Consider the following 20,554-nt stretch of genomic DNA (forward strand, 5'->3'; position numbering starts at 1 on the left):
CGAATTTGTTCCGAACAACTCAAATGGACACCAATGATTGCCCATTCCTCACTGCTTCCGACTTCCTTAATTTCGGCTGCCACAAAGAATTCTCCACTGCTAATAATTCGAACACTGATGCTGTCCTTCCAAGCTAGCACAAGTCCTCCTGCCACTCTTGCCGGGTTAACAATATGCCAGTTTTCGTAGCTGTATACCCGAAGTTTTGCTTCCACCTGTCAAGATTGGTTCTTTGTTTCACTTATAAACACAATCTCAGGGGAGTGGGATTTACAGATCCCTTTTAAGGTGTGAATTGTCAGGGGTCTCCCCAAACCCCGATAATTCCAAACTATAGTTCTCATGGCGCCTTGGGTGCCATTTGTAGGTTGGCACCCTCCACCATCTCTTCAACTGCATTTTCATCCTCTATTCTTGCTTTCTTTGTAGATCCTTAAGCTATACCACTCATCAACCTTTTTTTGGTTTCACTTTTAGTATCTGACTCTGCAGCACCTTGTCTTGCTAACCTTTTCCACTTCCTACCTTTCTCTGTGGTGAGACACTGCCCAATAGCGAATTGCATAAGCTGCCCTTCATCCTCCTTGGTATTGGAATGACCAGCTATGATAACCTCCATGCATTCTGTTCTAGAATTGGCTGATTGAGGTGACTCAGGTGCTGCCCTATTACCAGTGTCTTGTGGTTTCAAACTTTGTTTCCCTTTTTGCATTGACATCCCTGCAAATTCTTCCAATAAGCAGTTTAAGACCGGTTTTTTCTTACGTTGAGTGGCCTTATTCTGGTTTTGGGTTGAGTTGTTGAATGCTCTTTCTCCTTCAGAGTAAATTCGCGTTCCCACTTGGCTGACTTTAATCCATTCGCCAATGTCATCCTCTTTTACCATATCACTCTCTGTGTCCTTCAGCAGATCATGGCAGTTTTTCACCTCGTACCCCAATTTTGCGCAATAGTCTTTGACCTTATAATGAGTCTACATTAAAATTAAATAATTTTTTTAGATTCAAATAAAACACTTTAAATCTTAAAAATTAAAATAAAATTACACCTCCAAATATAAAAGACTAATTTAATACTTTACTTTTAATTTTATATATTAACCTTTAGCCTGTATCTTTAAATGATAACTATAATGTGTATGTGTGTGTTACCGGGGACAATTATTTTAATATTTATAGGGTATTTTGTAAACTATTTAGTCTTATCAATTTATCATGATCAGCATGATAAGCATCTAATATGTATAATTATTTGGCTTTATATTTAGGGTTTGGATAATTATCACCTTAGAAATTTATAAGTTTTATGAGAGAATTTGTTAAATTTTCAAAGGAAGAAAGCTATTAAGCAATAGGAGCCTGCTACACATACAAGTAAAAAGGTCGTACACGTTTTACAAGTTATCAGCCCAAACTTTATTAACACGCGCATTAATTCATTTTGAATGGAGCGTAACTACACGCGCCCCACTCAAACGGTTCCTCTTCGTCTTCTTCTTCTTCTTCTCTTCTTCTTCTTCTTCGTCTTCGTCTTCTTCGTCTTCGTCTTCGTCTTCCTCTTTCTCTTCCTCTTCCTCTTCTTCTTCTTCTTCTTCTTCTTTTTCTTCTTCTTCGTTTTTTTTTTCGATTTTCATGGTTTCCGAAATTCTTCTTTTTCTTCTTGCTGCACGTTCTTCTTCCTCTTACTCTTCTTCTTCTCCTTTTCTTTCGTTTCTGCACGTTCTTCTTCCTCGTTTTCCTCTTCTTCTTCTTCTTCTTCATTTACGTCTTTTCTCTCTGTTTTCTCATTTTTTTTTTCGATTTTTCATGGTAAAATCGTTTTTGAAGAAGAAGAAGCAGCAGAAGATGAGGAGGAGAAAGAGAAAGAGTTCTGAATTATGCATAAGATATACTTCAACGAATTTTGGGTGTATTTTCTTAAATCCTTTGGGTGTATTTTCTGTAACCCTTTGGGTGTATTCCTATAATCGTTTGGGTAAATTCTTGTAACCGTTTGGGTGTATTTTCTGTAATCCTTTGGGTGTATTTCTGTAATCATTTGGGTGTATTTGAGTGATATCTGACTGATATCTATGGGTGTATTTGACTCATATCTATGAGTGTATCTTACTAATATCTATGGGTGTATTTTTCATTTCAGAAAAAATGTCAAGCATTACAGAAATACACCCAAACGATTACATAAAATACACCCAAGAGATTACAGAAATACACCCAAACGGTTACAGGAATTCACCCAAACGATTATAGAAATACACCCAAAAGATTACAGAAAATACACCCAAAGGATTTAAGAAATACACCCAAAATCATGCATAATTCAGAACTCTTTCTCTTTCTCCTCCTCATCTTCTGCTACTTCTTCTTCTTCAAAAATGATTTCAGAGCTTGATGTCAAAAAACAATAGAAATCGAGAATAACGAAAAAAGAAAACAGAGAGAAAAGCACGTAAATAAAGAAGGAGAAAGAGAAGGCAAGAAACAAAAGAAAAGAAGAAGAAGAAGAGGAAGAGGAAGAAGAACGTGCAGCAAGAAGAAGAAGAAGAAGAAGAAGAAGAAGAAGGAGAAAGAGAAGGCAAGAAACGTACCTTGAATAATGTTTCTTTGTTTTTTCTGGTGATTTTGATGAAGGAGAAAGAAAAAACAAAAAGAGGAGAAGAAATTTCAATAAAAAAAAAAGAGGGAGGAAGAGAAGAAAAAGAGACACAGAGAAAGAAGAAGAAGAAGAAGAAGAAGAAGAAGAACGGAGAAAGAAGAAGAAGAAAAAGAGGCACAAAAAAAAACGTGAAATGGCGTGAATATAGCGCGTGTAAGTGACGTAGGAGTTGCAGCACGTTTTGGTGGATTAGACGTTAATGAACTTGTAATAGTTACAAGCCCTAATCGCTTGTATACTGAGCTTTTGACACTCAAAATTGTTAAATTTATTAAAATCAAACGACACATAAAAAGTATGCCAATAAAGTCACAAGATTATTACTAAAACATAAATATACCCCGTACTAATAATAATAAGGGATAAGTACTTTTTTCGTCCCAAAGGTCTAGGGTCAAATCAAAATCGTCCCCGACCTTTTTTTTTTATTAAAATCATCCTCAACGTTACAAAACGTTAAAAAATCGTCATTTTCTATTTTTTTGGACCAAATTACCCTTAAGTATTAATTAAAAAAATAATATTAAAAAAAACCCACCTCCCTCCCCCCCCCCCCCCAAAAAACCCATTTCTTCGTCCCCTTCCCCTCCCTTCCCCCCTCCCCCCAAAAAAAATTTTCCTTCCTCCTACACCCACCAACAAACCCTCACTCCATCACTCCATAACCCCCAACCCGCCGCTGCCCCGCCTCAAGCCCGCCCCCGCCGCCCCTGCGTCCAGCCCGCCGCCGCCGCCCCCCGTCCAGCTCCCTGCCTCTGCGTCCAACCCCCCGCCTTCTGCTTCTTCTTATTCTTTTTCTTTTTCTTCTTCTTCTTCTGTAACTAGATTTTTCTTCTTCTTCTTCTTCTGTAACTAGATTGTTGTTGATGAAATTTGTTATGGATGAAATTTAAATTTCTGAATTTTTAATGAAATTTGTTGTTGTTGATGAAATCTGATGATGATGATGATGGTGATGAAGATGATGAGGGATGAGGGGTGGGAGAGGGGTTACGGTGAGGGAGTGAGGTGATGGGTGGGAGGGGGGGAGTTACGGTGAGGTGAAGGGAGGGGGAGGGGAGGAGGAGGGGAAGGGGAAACCGGGGGTGGGGGCAGGGGTGGGGGAGGCGGGAAGGGGAGGAGGGAAGGGAAGGGGGAGAGGAGGAGGAGGGGGAGGGGAAACCGGGGTGGGGGCAGGGGCGGGGGAGGGGGAGGGGGAGGGGGAGGAGAATGATGATGATGAGGGTATTTTGGTCCAAAAATTCGGGAAAGGATGATTTTAAAGCTTTTTTAATGTTGAGGATGATTTTAATAAGAAAAAAAGGTCAGGGACGATTTTGATTTTGACCCCAGACCTTGGGGACGAAAAAAGTACTTATCCCTAATAATAACGAGGATTTATATATATTTCCCCTACATATTTAAGAATAATCATTATTGTTATTTTAGTTCTTATCGTTTAAGTTTGATTTAGTAAATCTTTGATTTTTAATTTCACTTATATCATTGAATCGTAAGGATTTTCTTACGTTTTAAACTTCTATTATCCATTTTCATAGTAAATAACATGGCAATGAATAACTAATTACAATATATGAAGCTAAATATCAAAACTAAATCTCTATTATAAAGGAATATTTATAAGGTTGGGTTTGTTTACAGATTATTAGAATATTTAGAGACATTAATTTAATATATTTTATATTGTTTAATAGAAATAAATAACATAAAGATACTAACAAAAGTATAATTTTCTAAAATTTTTTATTATTTTTATTAATTTTTTATACTGTTTATTGTTAAATAAAATAAAAATATTAATTTTTATATTTCTATCATTTATATTTTATATCTCATTCTCAGTATATTGACTTATGCTATATTCGTAATTAAATGCAGTCTAAGATCCAATAAACAGAGTTAAATGATATATTATTGAACAAATTGATACATTGAACGAAAAGATTCATTGAGGAAAAAGAAAAAAGTGAAAAAGAATGCAGTTTATGGCAGCTCAAAAGTTCCCGGAAGAAAGTGAAATCCACGTGTAGAAAACTCATTTTCTCTGCTGCATTAGGAGTGGAATTGGGAACAGAAAAATCAACCCGTGAATTATTATTGGAATGCATGATGAATGCTATTATCATTGATGATGACAATCACAAAACAAAATGACACACACTTTTTCTTTACTTGTTTCTTAGCTACTTATCTTCATCTTCAAGATTCTTCAATTCCATCCTCACAACCATAACAATTATATAAAAAATCTACAAAAAACAAACACAACATAACCATCAATATCACCATGCCTAGAAACAGAACAGCATGGTGCTATTCTTTCTTAGTTACACTATTAATCAAACTCAGCATTATTTCTTCTTTTTCTCATAAACTACCAACACCACCACCATTGCCAATTCTGCCACTCCCATCATATTCACAGTTAAAATGGCAACAAAGGGAGATCATAATGTTCCTCCACTTTGGAGTCAACACATTCACAGATAGAGAATGGGGAACAGGCCATGAAAACCCTGCAGTATTCAACCCTTCTGGACTCAACACAAAACAATGGGCCAAGGTGGCAGCAGAGGCAGGAATCTCATTGATGATACTAACTGCAAAGCACCATGATGGCTTCTGCCTCTGGCCTTCAAAGTACACTGACCATTCTGTCATTAACAGTCCATGGAAATCTGGCAATGGTGATGTGGTTCAAGAATTTGTTGATGCTGCCACACTGCAAGGAATCGATGTAGGGATCTATCTTTCGCCGTGGGATAGACACGAGCCGCGCTACGGCCATGATGTTGCCTACAATGAATACTACTTGGCTCAACTGCAAGAGTTGCTCAACAAGTTGGTTCTCATTCTCTTCCATACTCTATTTTGATTTTGACTATACTTTGTTTGTTTGATGGATTCAATTTTTAAGCTTAATGTTATGCATTGCAACGATTTTTAATTGGTAGGTACAAAAATGTTAGAGAAATATGGTTTGATGGAGCAAAGGATCCAAAGTCACAGAATGTGTCATATTATTTCTCAGATTGGTTCTCAATGGTGAAGGAGTTGCAGAGTTCCATCAATATCTTCTCTGATGCTGGTCCTGATGTTAGGTGGGTGGGAGATGAAACAGGAAGTGCTGACTACACTTGTTGGTCTACCATTAACCGAACTTCTCTATCAATTGGAGCCCCAAACATCTCTCAGTAAGTTTTCCTTTTAAGCTAAGCTAAGTAGTAAATAACTTGTATGATATGATAAGGTATGAAAGGTGAAGCATGAGTGCTAGCTTTTCCATAATAATGTGCACTTTCTCTCAAAAAAGGCAAAAACAATAATGGAGCTGCATTACTTGTGAGCCTTGCTCGTGTTTCTGTCTCAATCAACAATAAAAATATGACAATGCTTCCAAATTTTCAAAAGCATGAATGGTGCGGCTTACCAAACCTATAATGTCATAGTACTACTGGTTTTCTTTTTCTTTTTAGACACAGACTGGACCCCCATTTGTTCCATAATCAATTAGTTAATTAGAACTAAAATGATTTCAACTTGCTTAATTATGAACAATGCAGATACCTAAGCACTGGTGATCCAAGAGGAACAGACTGGCTACCAGCTGAATGTGATGTTTCAATTAGGCCAGGGTGGTTTTGGCACAAATCAGAATCACCAAAAAGGCTAAGTGAACTTCTTGACATTTATTACAATTCAGTGGGGAGGAACTGTGTGTTACTTCTAAATGTACCTCCAAATACAACTGGCCTTGTATCTGATGATGATGCTCATAGATTAAAAGAGTTTAGAAAGGCAATCAACACAATCTTCAATAAAAATCTAGCTGAGGATTTTTACATTAAGGTTAGTAGCCAAAGGAGTGCAGAATTTGGGCCAGAAAAGTTGCTAGATAAGGACCACTTATGGTCATATTGGGCACCAAGTGCTGATGATGGTGAAAAGGATCACTGGATTGAAATTTGGACCAATGATGGAGGGTTGAGATTCAATGTGATTAGGGTGCAGGAAGCAATTGGACTTGGTCAGCGGATCCAACGGCACGAAATCTATGTGGATGGTAAATTGATGATCCAAGGGACAACTGTGGGATACAAGAGGCTTCATAGGCTTGATGTAGATGTGGTGCATGCACGTCTTGTGAGGATTAAGATCACAAAGGCAAGAGGGTTGCCCTTAATTTCTTCTATTGGATTGCATTTTGATCCTTATTGGCATTCTAAGTTTACTGCCAACTGAAAAGCCAGATTCTAGAACACAGTAGAATGAATGAATACGTTGGAGAACAATATAAACATGTGCTTCAATTTATTTTTATTATTTTAACTGCAACTTCCAAGTTCCAATGTTGTCATAGGCTGTTGAAATTTGAATAACAATAAGAAAACAATTGAACGCATATGCGTACATTACTTTGCACTAGTACCATCTTATTCTATTATTTTCGCCACATTACCGCATCTTAGTGCAAATTATACTAACTAGAATGTGACCCGCGCAATGCGCGGGACGGTAAATTAATAATAGTATATAATAAATATTAAAAATTATTATGTTTTGTAGAATTAAATGAAATATGTATAAACTAAAAATAAATTTAAATGGTATTTTATTTAAAAGAAATGATAGTACAAAGTATTTGGATGTTGGAATTGATTTTTGCATTTGGTTTAATTGATGAAATTGGTCTTCTTATGTGACACTCGTCTTTCTTTTTTTTATTGGTTGTTGTTAGAGTTGTTGCTTTCTTCTTTCTGTCATAAGTTGTTGTGAAGGCATGTTCCTTATGAATTGGTGAGTTGTGTACACTTTCTTTTGTGTTGTTTGCTCCTTCTTTGCATGTATGGTCTTCTTCCGAAAATGTGTTTTAAATTTGTATCGTTTTTTTTCTCCTCAACCTCTTGATAGGTATGTGATCTTCGTCTGATGATATTAGTATTGGCGAAGTTGGTTCCTATAATCAATGAATAATATAAATTAGAAATAAAAATGATGTTTTAAATAAGTGATTTTTTTAGTATTACTTGTTTTATTTGTTGTAATGGATGTTGCTGTTCAGTGTTTTTAGTTGGAACAAATGTCTTGATAACGGTGTATTGTTGAGAACCTTCTTTGAGATTAAACTCATTTAGTTTGACTTCAAAAATAAGTGTGAGGTTGCACAAATTTTTCAATTGGGGTGGTGCTTCAAGATCATTACTTTTCTGGAGTGTGATTAGATTTGAAGCAGTTGTGTCCAACAATTTTTTTGCTTCGCCATCAAATAATACAAAAGTTGATGTAGCACTTTGATCTGAAACCTTTAATTGAATTCTGAACCTAAAATAAATATTGGGTTAATAACTAATAATTTGCTAAATGAGATTACGAAAAGTAGGGGTGCACATGGGCCGGGTGAAGCCGGGTTTGATGTGACCCAGACCCGACCCGAAATATACACCGGGTCTATTTATTAGACCCGAACCCGGCCCTAGACCCGATGAAATCAATACACTTTCGGGCCACAATTATACCGGGTGAAAACCGGGTGAAAACCGGGCCGTTAACATTACATTACGTTGATATCTTCTTGTAAGCTAGCATGTAAAAATATCCAAATTTCCAAGACTCCAACCATTATTTAACATGGTAAAATTTACTTAGAAAAATATAACAAGAACCAACCCTTCTTCAAAATTAAAGCATAACCACAATCAATACTAAAGTATAACCACAATCAATACTAATATTGTCTAATAATACCAAATATTTAAATCAATACAAATAACACAATATTATGCATTAGTCTAAAGACTTATGCATTCTAAACATAAAATATTAATTTATAGTCTTATAATGACTAACACAAAATATTAAGATTTACAATACTTAAATTCCACATAAGAATAGTCATGATCCATCACTAATAACACAAAATATTAATTGTGTATGATGACCGGGCCACCGGGCCGACTTCGGGTGACCCGAGCTATGGCCCGGACCCGACCCGAAATAATGACCGGGTCTATTTTTGAGACCCTTACCCGACCCTAAACCCGATGAAATCACACCAAATTAGCCCCAAAAGTGTTCGGGACCGGGCCGGGCCTTCGGGCCGGGCCGGGTCTGTGCACCCCTAACGAAAAGTATATAAAGCTACCTTATGGTTGAATATTGTGGTGTTTAATTACATATGCCACAGATGTAGTTATCTCCTTTTTTATATGCTTTCTTATGATACTTTTCACATTCAACATAGTTCCATCCAAATTTGTCATCAATTCCGTTTATAGTTGCTAAAATTGTAAAGATCTTTTCCTATTCTAATATTCTATTTATGTTATCATTAGGTATATTGTATTTGAGTAAGAATGAATGTATGATGCATGTTGTGAGATTTTTGTCATACCTGATAATCAGATTCCCATTGCATAGCCATTAGATCTTGAATAGTTATTCGATTTCTAATCATTCTACTCTGAAGATTTGTGTTGGCATCGTTTTGGCTTGGTATCTCCATTACTTCTTCATGTTGATCAGTCCTATTTAGAAATTTTTTTTATATTTATTAAATTGAATAATTAAATAAATGAATTAATTTTTGAGAGACTTATTAGTTATGAAATACCCATAAGTCAGCTGTGTGAATTCTTCAATTTCTGGATTGATATAGATTTTTGTACTTGAAGTTGTGCTAACCTAATAATCACCTAATATTATAATATAATAGGTTATATAAAATAAGATTGTGTTGTATTGTGTCAATTAATGTATTATATAAAATATAATTCTTTGAACTAAAAAAACAATAAATTAAAATTTTTTGAAAAAGATCATATCTTTATATTCACTAACCAATGTTGACGTGAGTGCAACAATTTTTTGGCCCTTAATTTGTGTTGTAATTTCTTTATTTATCTGATTTGAGAGATTTCTCCACAACGTGACTTTCAACACGATGTTCCTAAAATTAATAGTATTTTGTTAATAACTATATATCTAAATGAAAAATGAATCGGTTGTATATTTTTTTACTCTTTGAGTATCAATTCCATTCTTCGTATTTTTGTGGGTTTTTCTTTAACATCTACTTGTTCTTCTTCTCCTATTGCATGCAGTTTTTCAATGACATCTACAATAAAAAGAACAAAAATGTGTTGATTTTTTTAATAAATTATTTTTAATAAGAATAATTGAAATAATATAAAATAAAATTACCTATTAAAATTTGTCTTTGACCCACTCTGTCAGATAATGTTTCAAGTGATGCAAATTTAAAATAGTGTTGGAGAATGTTCAAAACTGGATCTTTGATTTCTTTCACAATAGTTGTTATTAAAAAATTTGTTTTCATAGTACCTTTAATTGCTCTATACAAATCATTTGCATCTTCTATTTTCAAATTTTTTATAGTATAGACTTTTCCTTCTTCTAACAAATTTTTGAATTGTTTATCATATTTTTCTTCACAATTACATGAAGAGGTGTTCCCTCCAGTGTTAGTAAATCATTGTTAACAATTAGTTAAAAAAATGATTGCGTTTATTTTTTAAATTATTAGAAAAGGAACAATGATTATCAAATTGAGAGAAGTTTAACTTTAACGATATTAAAATACAATTATATATAAAGTATTATAAAATAATATTAAAAGTATAAAAAACAAAAATAATTAAAGCATTTTTTTAAATTCAATTTAAAAATAGAATAAATTTGTTTATTTTGTACCTTTTCATCTAATATAATCATTTCTAAGAAAAGAGGCTCCTCTTTATTTTTGGGTGTTAATATTTTCCATAGACGAATCACGCGAACTTTGATAAACCAATTGTCCGTATGTTTGGTTATATTGTCCAATGAATGATGCTCCATTGAGTAAGTTTGAGATATTGTATAGTTTGGAAAGAAATTTCTTATGCATGGTAAATTTGATGTTATTTTAAAAAATAGTGATTAGAGACTTATATAAGTAGTTCAAATAGTATATAATTTAAATATTTGTAACGTAAAATTTATTATGATTAATAATATTATTATGACATTTATTATATGGATATTTATTACATTTAATGATTGAGTTTATAGAAATTAATAAATTAATTATTGGTGTTATAAAGTTATTATATTATTTATAACGGTAAGATATAATAAATATAAGAATATAGATTTAATATCTTTATAGGTTACAAACTTAATTTTAAAATTTATAATTTAAAAAGATTTGGTTGAAGAATATTTGTATATTATATGAATTTAATAAAAAACTTCTAGATTTATATGGACTTAATAGAAAACTTTTAGGCTATTTGCAAATGTTTAAGTTTTAGGAAGTTTTAGGAAGTTTTAGAATACTTCATCTACATGAATGAAATACACCCGATACTTGGTGTGACTATATGATACTCTTTTTGTATTGTAGAGATCCAAAGTTAAGACCTATGTTCGCTGAAATAATGGCAGTAGTGAAGTAATATGCAATAATAAATTAATTATTAGTATAGTAAATTTATTGTATTATTTACAACGGTAAGATATAATAAATATAGGAATATGATTTCAATGTCTTTATATGTTATAAATTTAACTTCAAAAATTTTAATTTAAAAAGACTTGATTAAAAAATATTTGTATATTATATGGACTTAATTAAAAATTTTTAGACTAATATTAATAAAAAATATTAGTCCTTAACGTTTCTCTTTGAACAATTAATATATACTAATGTACCGAAAATGGCGAAAAGTTTATTAGCAATAATTCAAAATTAATATTCTAATTACTTAATTAAATGACTTCATAAAATTTTGTAGTTAGAATAGAAGCCAGTCCATCTTCTTTCTGCCCAATTTTTCTTATCCAACTTTTAAAGTAATTTATTAATTAATAATAGTATTTTTATCTGTAATCATGAATAATACCAATTATTCCTAATAAAATACATAAATTAGCAAGTTGAATTAGATAATATTATATTATTAAATGTGATCGGTCCTTGGTGGATCAAATTGAATGCTGATGTCTTAATGCTAAAGATGACCAAGCATTCCACCTAATATGATATTGTCACATTTAAATATATATTTTTTAGTGAAGTAATATGCAATAATAATGATATAAATTTATTTACTAACTAATAAATTATTATAAGCTTTAAAATGTAACTTTAACCTATTTAAATTGTTATATGTGATTAAGAATATTACATAAATTTTATAGACCAATTTTAAGTGGTTTAAATTATGATTTATAAATGATATGATTAAGAATTTTGTAAAAGAAAAAAATAAAAAACTGTAGCATAATATATAAATAAATTTAGAAGTATACAAAACTAAGAAGAAAAAATATCCTTAAATTCAACCCATGGTTATATGTGCCATGTCTAAAAAGAAGTATTGAGATTTAATTTTCGGACCAGTTAGAGCATTGTAGAGGCCGACCTTATGAAATTACTCATCGACTCACAATGTGTAAGAGATGACTTACTTTATAGAAGATATATTCTCATGAGTTTGTTGAAATGCCATTGATATGGAATCAAGTACTGCAAGCATAAACGACTGGTAAAGAATAAGTTTATGAATAAAAAAGATAAAAGATAGGTTAAGCATATCTACTTTTAATTTCTTATATAAAATTACCTCAATGTTGTAATCCTTAGGAAAATACTTGGCACGAATTTTTTTCGTTGGACGAATTTTCTTAGTTGGCCTGGTTTCTGCAATTGATGCAATGCGGAGAGGTGCCAAGAAGAAGAGGGTTTCGAGAAGCATGAGAAGAGTAAAATTTGATTCGAGAAAAACACAATGGCTCATACCAGAAGAGCATGGAGGAAATAGGATCTTGGTACGAAGAGGTGCCAAGAAGAAGAGGGGTTCGAGAAGCATGAGAAGAGTAAGGAGTTTTCAGGCGAGAAGCATGAGAAAAGTAATGAACTCTTTGGTTTTTAGAGGTTTTTTTGGGGTAAATGTTAATTTGTGTTTTTGTTGTTTTTTATTATGTTTTTTAGTTTTTTTTTTAATTTGAAAATAGAAGTTGATTTGGCAAGATTTGAGTGGTTGAAATTTGGCAAGATTTGATTGGTTGTTTCTAAAATTTTGCCACGTAAGCAATATTACTGACATGGCATTGTAGAATAAGAGGAATAACTTAGAAATAATGTGGTGCATGCTTATGTATCTACTTTTATATATTAAGAATAGATTTTCTCTGAAAAAGTTATATGATACTCGATATCATATTAATCTCCTTTATATACATGCTAGTATGCTACTAATCTCCACTAAATCTTTGATAAGTTAGTATAAATATGACAAGAATTTTTTGGGTATAAATATCACTTTAACCTATTACTTAAATATCTCTCTCCTTTGAACCAGCAAAATCTATTTAATTAGTATTAATGATGGCTTCCGAAAACAAGTTCATGGGTCTACTCTAGTCGTGTGAACCATTAAAGTATTTTTGCTTTAAAAGAAGATGAATACTTCTTGATGAGTTTCACTAAATTTACACCTAACAAAGGCCTTATAGGTTGTACACTACATGTGATATGAGATAGATGAATCAATGAGAGACGATCAAAGATATAGAGGAAAAGAAAAACTACTTCATATTTAGCCATACATATACATTTAGAAATCTAATCCAACTATCCTTTAAAAAAATGTATAGAAAACAAAGCAATTAGAAAAAAAAAAGAACACTAGACCCAAAATAATAAAATGGATAGATCACATTGAATCTATTTAGCTGCGTTTGTTTATAGAAATAGGACAGAAAGATATAAGATTGTGTTTCACAAAAGAGACATGGACAGAGACATTGTGTCCAGAGGCACTAAATTAGTGTATTTTGTGTTCATCCTAACAGGAATGGCACAGAAACACTAACAAAGAATACAACTTATTTTTTATTTTTTTTATTATTCTTATTAATTTTTTATAATTATATTTTTTGTCTCATTTTTTAAATGGAAAAAATGAAAATAAATTAGATTTTTATAATTTGTTCTAATTTATCACCAAACAAAATATAAGAACACAATTTTATGTCTCTATATTTTATGTCTTATTTGGAGTGTCTTGTCTTGTCCTATTTTCAGAAACACACGCTGTCTTTGAACTTGTATCTTCCAAAACATAAGAGTGAGCTTCAATCGCAGTTAGTTTCTCCAAAGCTTCAACATACTCATGAATGGATCACCAAGGTTCAGGTTCATTGGCAATGATAATGGAGTAGTGATCATCATGTCTAAAAGTCCCTATCTCAATCTGTTTCACCATCTCTTTCCACTCCTGATGCCACGACCTCTCCCAATGCCACCATTATTAGAGAATCTGTCACTGGAAAATCTAACATTCCTGCCGCTGCCACCTCTTCCACCCAAAAACCTGCTCCCCACACTTCTATCTCCAAAACCACCACGACGAGGGCCACCACTACCAAATCTTCCACCTCTTGATTGGTCTTTTTCTTGCAAACGTGGCAACGCTGTCAACACCTCTAACCTCACACTTGAGGCCTTGTCCTTACCTGTTGGAAAAAAGTATGAAAGAAATGTGTTGAAAAAATGCAGAGAGGAAAATAATTTCCTTTGAAATAGAACTGCACCTGCAAGATATGTATCTAAATCTTCAGCTGGTACATCAAAGACAACGCCACTTCCCTCGGCGGTGAGAGTGAGACCCTTCACTGCCTCAACCTTCTCTTCAGCCAAGAATCTCCTCAACACTCCATATGCAAAACTGACAAAAGCCAATAATGACTTGGTAAAAACAGTCACAATTCATAGGCATGCTTTATAGTGAAATTCTCACGTTGCAGTGAAGATCGGTTTCCCAATCTCAAGAAGTAATGTAACATGGTTCTCCATGGAAGTGAGAAGCGATCTTTTCTTCATCTCAGTATAACCCTGTACATTATTACATGATAAGACCAAAGAGAGTTTTCAAGACAAAGAAAGGATTTGACATTTTCAATCAACTCACAACAGCCTTGGCAAGAGCCTTTGCAAGTAATTCAACAACTGACAAACCGGAGTTTTTCAAAAGCTCCTCAGCAGTAGACTTGAATGCCGGAATCACACTGCATTCATTTCATATATATGTTAACAGTGAATGAGAGCAGTGAACACAATTACAATTAGCAAATTACAAGCATACCTATCAGACACTTGATTGATCATCTCAGCAGCTTCCCTACCTATAGCTTTAGCAATATCATGAGGCTGAGGAGCAGATATATGTTCAAATTTGACACCGGATTCTCTTTCGATTTTGGATATACTTGACCTCCTTGGATCATAAAGCATAACAGCAACTCCACTATTACCTGCTCGTCCCGTGCGCCCTGAACGATGGATATAGGCTTCTACATCCCTTGGGGGTTCACACTATAAACCAAAATACAAATATCAGAATGACAGATTGTGATGAAAATAAGAATTGTCCAGTTCAATATCTAGTACCTGGATAATTAATTGAACATCATTAATATCCAGACCTCGAGCTGCCACATTTGTAGCAACTAATGTCATGAATTTGCCAGACCTGAAGCCAGACAATGTAACCTACAACAAAGAGGAAGGAGTAGTTAAGGGGAACATCACTCTTGAGACATAAGGATATCAAGAAAATTCATGAATGGCTGACCTCACGTTGCGCCTGCTGTATGTCTCCATGGAGAGCTCTTGCTCCTGGCAAGAAACCTGCAAGTTGTGAAGCAGACTCCTTTGTCTCAGTAAATATAATTGTCCGTCCTCCGCTGAACCAGAACAACCATGTTATGTATCAATAACTAAGTACGGATCCAAATTTGATATCCAAAATGAACATGGAAAAGGTTACTCATAACACAACGAAGTTCACCTGCTATAACAGCGAATGATGTCTGGAATAAGGCGGGACCTGGCAGAAGTAGTGCAGGGAAGAACAATATGCCTAACATTGGTGCTTGCCTTCATTTTTGTATTTCCAACAAGGTCAGCTGTCTTCTTATCTGGCTTCAGAAATTTTGCAGCAATCTGGCAATAATAGACATAGAAGCAGTGAGGCAATGCAAGTATGATAAGAAAGAAAGAAAGAAAGAAAGAAAGAAATAGAAGCATACATGCTTAACCCAGTCTGGCAAAGTAGCACTGAATAGAAGTGTCTGGACTTTACTGATGTTCTCTACCTTACCTACAAGAGAGTGAGACAAATCCAATATGAATATCTGATATTACTCAAATGAAAATGAAATTAACCCAATGAATGAGTTGGGGAACAATTAAAGTACCAAGAATAAGTTCAACATCTTCAACAAAACCCATCCTCAGCATCTCATCTGCTTCATCCAGGACGCGAAATCTAAGCTGGCTTAGGTCAATATTTTCCCTCTCTATATGATCCTACACCAATACCAATAGAAGCAACATGAAAATTCATTCAAAGTTAAATCAACAAAATGGCAATGAATTAAGTACTTTCGGAATGAACCTTAATCCGGCCTGGTGTGCCAACAACAATATCAACACCTCTCTTGAGCTTAATTTCTTGGCTCTGATATGGAGCTCCACCATATAAACAGCAAGATGTTAATCCGACGGCGCCACCATAAAGTTCAAAGTCAGAGTGAACCTGAGATGCCAATTCCCTTGTTGGTAAAAGAACCAGAACGCTTGGAGGCCTTCTATAACCAGTCTTTCTTGAAGCTTTGGCTATACCGTTTATCAAAGACTCTAATATGGGCAACACAAAGGCCAGAGTTTTTCCCTGACCGGTTCGAGCACGGCCAACCAAATCGGAGCCATCAAGAATGGTATCAAAGGTGATGGCCTGAATTGGAAACAGTGACTCTATTCCCTTCCCCTTCAGCCTCTCCCTCAATGGCTCCGATATCCTAAACCTCCAAACTGCATTGGGATCCTCCTCCTCTTCCTCCTCCTCCTCTTTCTTGTCTTGGTATTCCTGTTCCATCAACTTAGCCTCCTCCTCCTTCTTCTTCCTCACATCCCCGTTGGGGGTCCCCATGACGACGTCGGGTGGTGTATGGCAGTGAAGTGTACAAGATGCGGAGGAGTGTCGAGCTTTTCGGTTCTATGAAACATTCTCCTCCTTCAATGCTTCCTAAACTCTCGCAACTGTCATCTCATCATATTAACAGACAACTCTTTTGTCGCTTTCCGGACATCCTTCCTTTTTCTTTATTCTTTTAATTTAAACACTAAATAAAGTAAAACAATTTATTCATTAATCAATATCTTATCATTTTAATTTTTAACACGAAATTTTGGATTATATAATATTTTCGTTACTATTATTATGTATCCTACTCAGTAGTCACTGCTTATATAGAACGGGAATTCTCATAATTGGTTCGTTAACATACGAAATGGTTAGTTTCACTGGATGAATATCTGAGTAATGTTAGTTGTTGGTTGCTTACAACAAATTCAGAAGAAGCTTAAACAAAATTGATTGGTCACAAATTCTACTACTATCAAAATCCTTCATTGTTCTATAGAGTCTTCTTTATTCAAAAACATTACCACATGATCACATATCAAATGCAAATTTAAACAAGAAAGCCAATATAACTAACTGCATTGTCCAAACTCTAAAGGTTTTTCATATATAGGTCCACTATTTCTTCTGCAAGTGATGCTTATTACAACCAAAAATGAAGAACAAATCCCAGAATCAAAAATAGAAGCCATTTCTGAGAAGAGAGGTGGTATGAAGAAGAAGCAGCATTGCACCAATCAAAACCATACCATGTATCTCTGGGGATGAATGTGTTGTAATAGAAAGTAATAGGCTTGCCGTAGTAACCACTGATTTTCACACTCTCCGGCATCCAACCATCTAGGCCGGATCTATATAAGTAAACATAACATATCTGATACGCGCAAGGACCTTTTATCTGAAAGGTATCTGAAGAACAGCGCTCGAATGTACCTGAAGCTGGATCGTCCAATCTTGGTACGTATATCTGATATAATTTAACATGTGAAACAAAACTGTGAATTTCACTTTCTTAATTTGTTAACACTAAACATGTTTGAAGCCATTTAAAAGCATGTCTTCAAAAGCCATCAATCTATTCTGGGTATATTTGGACATTGAAGGTTTTTTACAGTTTACACTTCAAACCCTTCCTTTCCAAAATCAAAACTCACAAACACTCGTTAGTGGTTTGTGGATATCACAGTTGAAATCCTTGTTTCTATTCTTACATTTTAATGCCTATAAAGTTACATTGTTTTGTCATATAGACTCCAATCTCCAGCCTAAAACTTTCTAACCTTTCTCTTCTACACACAGATATAAGAATCAAGTCATGCACTATAAAAGCCTCCATAAAAAGACAAATGATGAAAATATACAGAACCAACTTATGAAGAAGCTAACAAAATAGATGAATTCAAGAAAGATGGTAAAATCCACCCCCTAATCGACTCTAATAATTCAGACAAGCATATGAAAATAAGTGAATAAATTGGATGAGGAAAAGCATAAAAGTCAAAACCTGGTTGCCATAAAAATCCCCAAAAGAAATACTGATCTGATCCCTTGTATAAGAAGGAGAAGAACAACTAGTAGATATAACCACCGTGTAAGAGCAACTCCCCTGGCTCTTCAGCTATTCAACAAAGCAATAATCTCAAAACTCAGAACAAATAAATACACAAATAAGCAAGATTTCAGCTACATATTCATTCATATATTTTTTGGTGTCATGTTTATTTATATTTTAAAAAATAAAAAGTACAAGAAGAAGAAAGGGGTTTTAAATTTTTGTTTAGTTCAAGTGAAGCAGTAGTTACAACTTACAAGTTAGAAGTAGTACCTGAAGATAGCTGACATTGAAAGACTCGGCAATATGAGGCTTAAGAGAATAGGACTCCGACTCAGATACTGATAGGGTCACTCCACAGACCAACAAGAGCAGAAGAACAACAAGATGATGATGATGCTTCATTTTTTTTTTCTTTTTTAATTTTCCCCCCCTCTTTTTGCTGAAACTATAGACAACAGAATCAAACAGGAGCAGAGACGTGGAGTTGTTGAGGAACAGCGTGGTGTGGAACCTGGAAATTAGATGTCTTCGGCTAAAAAATTCATCCTTTTCTCTCTCTCTCTCTTCCTATGCACGTGTCACTCTCTTGTTGAACAAAAAATATGAATATTTTAAAACAAAAACAAAATGTGTCAACGAATATGCAATCCAATTTATGCTATAGATACTAAGATTTTATTATGTCTAGAAAGACAAAGCCAAGTTATGATGCCGACTTGCCGAGGTTGGGAAGGGCAAACATGTCTTTATGATTATTTTTCCACGAGATGCGCGAGCGAGTATCCCATAAATGCCCATATTATTCTTATTATTTAAAACTATAAATGTCAATTTTAAATAAGCATATTTCAAGAAGGTTGAATAAAATAACAGAGGAAGGTCACAAAAACTTAGCTAACAAGAAATATCATATATATACGGATATCGAGAAACTTCCAAGGTTAATTTTGCTATAAATAATTAAATATTCACCTATTTACTTCATCTCCTTAACTTATGAATTAAGTTTGACACCCAAAAACTTATAAATTAAGTTGATTTTTTGTTTTTCTGGGGCCGGAAGGTGGGGATTGTAATTCACAGATAGCTTAGAGGCCCAATAAGCATTACTAGCAATAGATACTGCCAAAAAGTCAGCCCAATAATGTATAGTTCAAAATGATTCGGTCCAAAAGAATCATTCAAATGTGATGTTTTGTTTCTCTCATTCAAAATTCAATACCATGTCAGACCCAAATCAAAATCACTATTACAATATTAAATAATGAAAATATTTCATTTGATGATCTTAATTAGTATATTGTTACTTATGTGTAGGATTTATAATTTTTACTATTGGCTCAACACATACCAAATTAATAGACCAAGCAATTACATCTATTAAAATTTAATTAAAAATACTCACATGCACACGATAAAAGTGTCGGTTTCTGCCATCAACATTTAAGAAATCTATAATGTCTCTACATTATTATATGCCATAGAGGTAATATTACTGTTGATTCTATCGAGCAATAATGTCAGCTTTGATTATGCCCGCTATGGTTAATTATTAATTTATTATACTCCAAGGATGCATCATAGTTCTTGGCAGCTAATAGGTTAATTAATCTATCTATATTTTTGCTTTAGTTTCTGTTCAACATATCATGCATGTGCAGTTAATGTATTACATTGTCGAATTTTATGCCATTCATGTGATTTTCTACATGTGTTCACTGCGTATGCTTCTGTTTATATTTCTCTTCGGTCAATGTGTGCTGCAATATTGAGATTTGAGAAGAGTTTTTTGCACCTTAGTTAAATAATTCGATGGTGCCGACTTAGCATCCCTAATTTTGTGTCAATTAAAGGAAGAAAATAATTGAAATGTTTCACCTTATTTTATAAATGTTAAAGGTATTTCTCGTTCTAAAGCGGTAGGATTTAAAATATTTGGATGGCGGTTTTTGACAGATAAAAAAATTAGGCACTTTTTCTCCACTAATAAATCCAACAACTATAAACTCCACGACATAAACAAAAATGCTACCTATGACCTAACACATATTGAAGTCTTTTACCAAAGAAATCTTCAACAATAGGAAGAAAATTTAATAGAGAAAGTGTCATTTTCATCGCCGTGCTTTTCTTGTTTAGCATGTCCTTAACTTGTGTCCCTTCCTACTTGTTGCCGTAACCAACTAACCATGATGCCATCATCCCAAAAGCGATACCATGAAAATAATAGGAAGGTTTCTTGGATTCCTTTTCGTTTATATTTTCCTAATGTGACTTTAGTAATACTAAAAGTTCTTAAATGAATTAATGTGGATCTAGGAGAACTTTATTCTTAACCTTACACCGTGGCAGTATG

The 20,554-nt window shown here is 33.9% G+C and overlaps 3 protein-coding genes across 3 annotated transcripts; 1 reads left to right on the forward strand and 2 right to left on the reverse strand.

Annotated features, from left to right (window-relative positions):
* The first annotated feature begins 4,805 nt into the window (after positions 1-4,805).
* On the forward strand, positions 4,806-7,048 carry LOC130948327 (alpha-L-fucosidase 1-like). Its single transcript, XM_057877050.1, has 3 exons — positions 4,806-5,496; positions 5,610-5,849; positions 6,219-7,048. Exons 1-3 carry the CDS (start codon positions 4,943-4,945, stop codon positions 6,895-6,897), a joined length of 1,473 nt encoding a protein of 490 aa, XP_057733033.1. The 5' UTR covers positions 4,806-4,942; the 3' UTR covers positions 6,898-7,048.
* Positions 7,049-13,266: 6,218 nt separating this feature from the next.
* LOC130948440 (DEAD-box ATP-dependent RNA helicase 7-like) lies at positions 13,267-17,051 on the reverse strand. Its single transcript, XM_057877165.1, has 11 exons — positions 16,116-17,051; positions 15,916-16,027; positions 15,748-15,818; positions 15,507-15,661; positions 15,291-15,402; positions 15,107-15,208; positions 14,802-15,031; positions 14,628-14,724; positions 14,457-14,551; positions 14,251-14,384; positions 13,267-14,172 (listed from the first exon to the last, which is right to left on the reverse strand). The coding sequence occupies exons 1-11, from the start codon at positions 16,647-16,649 to the stop codon at positions 13,916-13,918; spliced, it is 1,899 nt and encodes a 632-aa protein (XP_057733148.1). The 5' UTR covers positions 16,650-17,051; the 3' UTR covers positions 13,267-13,915.
* A 141-nt stretch (positions 17,052-17,192) lies between these two features.
* On the reverse strand, positions 17,193-18,946 carry LOC130948443 (embryo-specific protein ATS3B). Its single transcript, XM_057877167.1, has 3 exons — positions 18,469-18,946; positions 18,148-18,261; positions 17,193-17,610 (listed from the first exon to the last, which is right to left on the reverse strand). The coding sequence occupies exons 1-3, from the start codon at positions 18,598-18,600 to the stop codon at positions 17,287-17,289; spliced, it is 570 nt and encodes a 189-aa protein (XP_057733150.1). The 5' UTR covers positions 18,601-18,946; the 3' UTR covers positions 17,193-17,286.
* Positions 18,947-20,554: the final 1,608 nt, after the last annotated feature.

The sequence above is a fragment of the Arachis stenosperma genome, chromosome 9 (genome assembly GCF_014773155.1).
Source record: "Arachis stenosperma cultivar V10309 chromosome 9, arast.V10309.gnm1.PFL2, whole genome shotgun sequence".
In the NCBI taxonomy this organism is placed as follows: domain Eukaryota; kingdom Viridiplantae; phylum Streptophyta; class Magnoliopsida; order Fabales; family Fabaceae; genus Arachis; species Arachis stenosperma.